The 6,460-nt window shown below is 37.5% G+C and overlaps 3 protein-coding genes across 3 annotated transcripts; all 3 read right to left on the bottom strand.

Moving 5' to 3' along the window:
- Nucleotides 1-2,993: 2,993 nt before the first annotated feature.
- LOC143702666 (uncharacterized) lies at nt 2,994-3,920 on the bottom strand. The gene is made up of 3 exons (XM_077196706.1): nt 3,686-3,920; nt 3,289-3,460; nt 2,994-3,131 (listed from the first exon to the last, which is right to left on the bottom strand). The coding sequence occupies exons 1-3, from the start codon at nt 3,918-3,920 to the stop codon at nt 3,086-3,088; spliced, it is 453 nt and encodes a 150-aa protein (XP_077052821.1). The 3' UTR covers nt 2,994-3,085.
- On the bottom strand, nt 3,880-5,026 carry LOC143702608 (uncharacterized). Its single transcript, XM_077196668.1, has 5 exons — nt 4,886-5,026; nt 4,629-4,806; nt 4,464-4,540; nt 4,192-4,378; nt 3,880-3,934 (listed from the first exon to the last, which is right to left on the bottom strand). Exons 1-4 carry the CDS (start codon nt 4,967-4,969, stop codon nt 4,310-4,312), a joined length of 408 nt encoding a protein of 135 aa, XP_077052783.1. The 5' UTR covers nt 4,970-5,026; the 3' UTR covers nt 3,880-3,934; nt 4,192-4,309.
- An 85-nt stretch (nt 5,027-5,111) lies between these two features.
- On the bottom strand, nt 5,112-6,190 carry LOC143702665 (uncharacterized). Its single transcript, XM_077196705.1, has 4 exons — nt 5,938-6,190; nt 5,630-5,726; nt 5,338-5,515; nt 5,112-5,160 (listed from the first exon to the last, which is right to left on the bottom strand). Exons 1-4 carry the CDS (start codon nt 5,941-5,943, stop codon nt 5,112-5,114), a joined length of 330 nt encoding a protein of 109 aa, XP_077052820.1. The 5' UTR covers nt 5,944-6,190.
- Between the last annotated feature and the right edge of the window lie 270 nt (nt 6,191-6,460).

The raw sequence follows: 6,460 nt of genomic DNA, 5'->3' as shown, positions 1-6,460 counted from the left end.
GGGGTTGGGGGGGCGTGCACCTGAGACACGAAGAGAAGGATTAATTGACAGCTGCTGTCAGACTCTAAAATGGAGAGTGACTGGCAGGGTATCTGCACACTTTCTAAAGTCAAATTTAAGGCTTTTTAAGACCTTTTTAAGACCTGAAGAAATCAAAATTAATACCTTACATTAGGGGTGTGCAATATTGACAAAAATATGTCTCAATATGTTCAAAGTTTTGTTGATGATAATTAGATTATATTTTACTGATCGTGTTTGTGTACTGGTACCATGGCTTGTTTAGGCCTGTTGTTGACAGCTGACTCACAATGATATTCATATTTTTCATATTCTATGCAGTGGTCAGTTCACAGCAGTGAAAGAAATATTTTTTTTTTATTAAAGGGCAATATTTGCAACCTTAAATTGAGTTCCAGGGGTATTTTCACCCATATATGGACTTTTTTTTATTTTTTACTTAAAGGTATGCATAAATTTTATGTCAAATTCTTACAATCAAATTAAATTATATTAGAATAATAACACAATACCAATGTTACCAGTTAAATTAAATCAAAATCCATCTTTGCAGTGCAGAGGAGACACAGAAGTATCAGAACTGGCATTAATATATTTATACTCCATTTACAATTGCATAAATAAACCTATGAGATATTCAATTCTTTCAATTCTCCAATTCTTAAGTCAAATTGCCATCGAAAATGTAAGACATTTCATAAGTAAAAATAAGACTTTTTAGGACTTTATATGGCCTTACATTTTTTAAATCTAATTTAAGACTTTTTAAGGACCCGCGGACACCCTGGACTGGAGTAACGCAAGTAGCTTTGCCACAGAGCGGTCGTTTGAAGTCGAGGACTTTTCTCCCCCACCTTCACCTGAAGTGGAGGAGGGTGAATTGTCTGTGGACACTGGGCCAGAGCCATATCAATTCGAGCTCAAACTGCGGTCTTAACTCCCGCATCGCGATCGGCATCCGACGATGCTAGCGAAACAGCCGCGCAAGGGAGAATGGGGCTAGTGTCTGAATGGTAAAACATTAGCATTATTGCTATATTAGGATAATGCTCATAGCAAATGCTAACGGAATTATCAAAAAATGAAAACCCATGCATTTAGGTTAATTTTGGTATGATGTAGTGTTAATAATTAAGCGAAAAATATATATATTTCAAGTCTCCCTCTACAATTACAGAGGATTCTGTCTCAACAGGTGCACCTGTGGGCATTGCAGCTCACTGTCCCTGGTAGAGAATGTGTGTTGTAGGGAGATACCCAAGGTATAGCTATGAAATATGACAAGACCAGAGTGTTAAATCCAGTTAATTTAATAAGTACTATAGCTACACAAAACCAGGGTTCATACAGATAAATAGGTAAACATAAATAAACAAATTAAACAAAATAAAATAAAGCTATACAAAATAAAAATAAAGGTACAAAATAAAGTGTAGCAGATGCAATGACTGTGGAAATTTTAACAATTGAAAGGTTACTATGACAAAGATATCACATTCAAACAGATTTTCACCTCATGAATATGGTTGACCTGAAGAATGAAAGCTGTATCATATACTTGGATATTTTTGAACAATATCATACTCATAGCCATGCAAAATGGTTCTATAGCTTGAGCCTATCTGATAAAGATATAATTTTGTGTGAAAAGATTGCTTTATCAATAAAATTAAACAATAATTTCACATATTTTGTCTTTCAATAATTTAAGTTCCATTTAATAAATTTCAAGTCAAATTCTTCAAGCATTTTAAGCACCTTGTACGAACCCTGAAAAAACACACAACCTCCACATACCAAATATTAAATAAATCATCCTAACAAAGTAGTAATACACATTCTCATGTTGTAGGTAGTAGGTGTGACCAGCTTGGTGGAGTGGACTGTGTAACAGCACATCCAGGCTTTGAGCCAGTAGCACTAGACCCCTATGTGTTACAAGCTGTATATGGCACTTACGTCCAGTTATATGGTGAGATGGAAGAGACAGTTACAAACAGGTTAGTTCCAAGAAAAAAGGTTACATTTTATATAAAAAAAATAAATGTGTGTATATATATATATATAAAAATCAAATAATTTATTAAAATCAAATGTATCCTCCACTTCAACATACATGTGTGCTACCTGTCTTTCAGCGCATATGGACACCTCGCATATCGCAATGTCGTTAGGTGGTGTTGGGGGTACCTTGGCCAACACGTTCAGGTGGTCATACTGTCATGCGTTGTGACACGGATCAGAGAAGTTTCCTGAAGAAGGACCATACAGAGGTTTCCTTCCCCCACTGCATTGAATATTTTTTGATTTTTTTTTTATAATATAAAATAAAAATTAATTATAAAGAAGCATTTTTAACTGGAGTTACACACTACAAATTTTAAAAATATCAGCTTGAGTTAGGATGTAGATTTACTAAGTTAAATTTATGTTTATTTATTGGTCATCCAGTATCATGCATTTAAATCACAAGTAAAAATTATATCGCGATAAATTTGTTATCGTTTTAATCGCCCAGCCCTACCTGTAACCAAAAAGACTAACACACACACCGACACACAGACATTAAAGAATACATGAAAAGAACATTTCAGTAATCACACTGGTAACTTCTATAACAAAGTAAAATCTCCAGAGTGCAAACAATTTTTCTTGAATGTTGTAGATGACAGACAGGTGTGTCCAAGCTGGCAGAGTGGGTATAACCTCATGTGTTTTTAAAGAACCGTGTCCTGTGTCTGCTCACTGCCTCCTCCTTGTCGGGCCGAATAAACTGAGCACACAGTTTTTCTGGTACAGCCATTTGTCCAGAGAAGTCCAGGTACGGCTGAGGGTTTTCCACCACATGGTGGAACAGCAGCTCCATTAATTTGTCAATGTAGCATTCAGAAAGAGAATTATTATAACATAGATTATATTTTTTTTCTGAGATAACTCAAGTATAAGACAAGAATAAATTACCTGTGGTAGGATTGCTCTTCAGCGCTCTCACTGTGAATTCGCCATGCTTAAATTTTGGGAAAACGATTGAGAATCGCAGATCACCAGCTGCAGTGGATGCCTGTTATCTGCCTGCATTTTCATTGTAATGCATCGCAGCAAGCTGTAGTCTGAAAGGAAAAAAATAAATGAATCAATATTATAATGAAACAATATCTAACATGACTTAAGATAACTATAAGCGATTACAAATGTGTTTTTACAGGTTACAACATTGTAGTGTTTTTAGTAAGCAGCACTGAATGTGTAATCCATTATCTTGTTTACCTGCACAACATTCCTTTGAAGGAGAACACCACATTTTTGGCTGAGAACTTCAGAATGAGGCTGTGGAAACACTCGATTCCAGAGGTGTGGTATTCTGGACTAATTTTGTGCATGTCTTTAAGAAGACGTGGTGACAACAAAATTGCGGTGAATTTTTCACATGCTGCTGTGCCTAAAAAAAAGATTTATAAGTTGTTAATACAACAGTTGATAACAGTGTGGCCAGAATGCTTTTCATTCTATCACGTTAACACAATACATTTCTCAATACTGTTTTATAATTTGGATTAAGTTTGACTTGTTGCAATGGAGATGTTGGAGATAGTTCAATATAAATCTAGAGAGTGATTTGACTACAAAATAAAATACATTAGCATTACAGCTTATCTGTACTTACTTGGTTTGAGCCAGTGTCTTGTCTGATCACCAACCAGAGGCTCGTGGAGACAAGAAGGAAACAGGGTGTTTTCGTGGCTGTGGATGTTTTGAATGTGGTTTCCTACAGAGCTCCACTTGGCCACTACCTCCTCCCCATATGTTGATGTGGTCGCAGACCGATAAAGGTGATTGACCATACTCTTTCTCCACAGCCCCACGTCCTGCAGCCCCTTACCCTTACTAAGGGTATCCATTTTTTTACCAAGCCCTGAACACATAAAGAATAATAAAAACAATTACTGTAATCAATGTTTCCCGCAGCACTGTATAGACCAAGGTGGTGGACTAACATTCAGTATAGGCTATATGATAAAAATCAGTTTGTGTGACAAATTAATCTTTTTGGGCCATCTCAAAAAGTTCACTTTGTGCAATCTTCACATACAATTGTCGTCTACCACTTTAACTGACAATTTTTTCTGTTAGAAATACTGGTTCTGTTTTCGTTCAATTGAAAATATTAACCTTTTCCCATATGCCAAGGGTCGAAGAAGTGTCTAATGTCCTTTTTTTGCTCCCTCATAAACTTTTGCACCCCTGTGTGACGGTCAGTCACCAAAGACTGGACCACAACACCCCTTTCCTAGAGAAGAGACAGGCTTCTTTCAAATCCCTCCTTCTCCATCCGTTGGCTGTTTCCAACTTCATTGCTCTGCAAACACAAACAAATACTTTGGATCAATGCACAGTATATAGTAATTCACGTAACAAAATGTTTTCATTGTGTAGTTGTTTACCTGGACTAGTTGGATGTCTATGACCCTATTGGCTTTGAGGTCCATCATGGTGTAGCTGCCATATTTTGCTGAATGTCCTACAATTGAATTATTTGCACTTTAGTCAACAAAGCCTGACAGCAGTCTATGTATTCACATATTTTCAATTAATGAGTTATTTATTACCAGGTGAATCAGCTCTCATGTCCCCACCAAGAGTCACAGCCCCATCAGCAATGGCATTTTCAATAATATCATCCTGTTCAATCTTCCACTGCCAGTTTATGGTTGGGATAAGGAGCTTGGCCTGATGCTTGTGGAAGCACGGCTCAGAGATCCCCTGGATTTTGAAGGCATCCAAGAACTAAAGAAAAAAAAAAACATCTTCATGTAATGACCTGAGGGGTGTGCAAACATGACAGCGCTATGTTATTATCTCTCACCTTCGATATCTGGCAAAATGATGAGCCAGTGAACAGAACAGCTGCACAGAGCTGTAGGTTTCCCGCTGGTATATTGTTTACCATTGGCTGGCTCGACCAATCACTGGAGTACTCACAGTAAGCACAGTGCTGTTTGATACGGAGAAGAGTCCCAATGGTTGTTTGTGAAACAACCAAACTCCTGGTGCAGACAGGGCATCTTCTAAAAAGCTCCAGCAGTTTATCTTCATAAACAATACTTAGTCACTTTGTGGGGTAATACTTCATTGGATACTCTGTAAAAATAAAAACAAATTTAAATAAAAGCATAAATAATCATAATTTGGTTTATGTAATGTGTATGTATCAGAAATAACTTAATGACAAACCATCAAAAGTATTTAAAAAGAAGTAATAGCCAAATTAGAATAGTCAAATATAACTGAAAAACCTAATGGGAATAAACGCATTACCTTGTACAGTTCATGGTGCTCTCACTTCCATCTTGATGGTAGCTGGAGTCATCAGTGGACACCTCACATCTTTTCCTCTTTATTGGTGTAGAGGTTGCCCCGGGACACTCTGTGAAAGGCTCCATCAGTGTGCCTGTGTCACACGACACACTCCTGTTAGGCATTCTGGCCTGGGTGGCTGCACAAATTAATAATAGATTTATCATCAATAAGAAGCGAAGATACAAAACAAAATTATATAATCTTGACTATATGATGACACATACAAAAGCTCCATAGTATTCAAAATCACCTTTGCTTCTCCTTATGGGCTTCACGTTAGCCTGCACACCTGCAGATCTGGAGTTGACTGGTTCAGTCTGGCACCCAATTTCTCTGGTCATTGTATGCTAAAGAAATAAAATAAAATTGTGTTACAAATAGTCTTATATTCAGTCATGTTGAGGTAATTCTTTCCAGGATTATTATTACTATTAGGTTCAGTATATTTTGCTGCTATGTGAAAAAAATATCCAGCAAAACGCGTGTTTGTCGACACCAGAGGGTTAACTTTAGCCTAATAGGAAGGAACATAAATTGTGATTAAAAATATATGCCTACTCGCATCAAGACGCCGCTGCGGTGGTGGTGGAGTCCATGCAGGAAGAGCAGCGTTTGGCACTGCGTCGCTTTTCAGCGCGAGCTGTGTGGAGAAGCCCATTTGCACCTCTATTGCGTTGGAGAAGCAATCCCACGTAAAATGCAGGTTGCACACTCGAGCGATAGGCGGGAACTCACGGTCTTCAAGGCCAAGTGCATGGAACCACTGGCGCCTAATTTCCAAGTCTGGTGGAAAGTTATGCAGTCCAGCAGTGCTGTTGCAACCAGCACCCCTACACCTACGTACCATCCTAACCACAGTACTAAATACAGATAAAGCTAATGCTAAAAATCTACGCTATCCTAACTGATGCAATACTATGCTACTAACTAACTAACGTTATGCTTCTAACAATACTAACAACTATGCTAATTAACTACCTAGGCTACACAAAATAATCTAAATAACTATATAAATGCTATGCTGACTAGATGCTAATATACGCTATCCTTATCGTTTTCAATACTCGTAATTCCTACTCCT

The sequence above is a fragment of the Siphateles boraxobius genome, unplaced genomic scaffold (genome assembly GCF_051911475.1).
Source record: "Siphateles boraxobius isolate OS27281-9 unplaced genomic scaffold, OSU_SipBor_1 35, whole genome shotgun sequence".
In the NCBI taxonomy this organism is placed as follows: Eukaryota; Metazoa; Chordata; class Actinopteri; order Cypriniformes; family Leuciscidae; genus Siphateles; species Siphateles boraxobius.
This window is presented reverse-complemented; position numbering and strand designations above follow the sequence as displayed.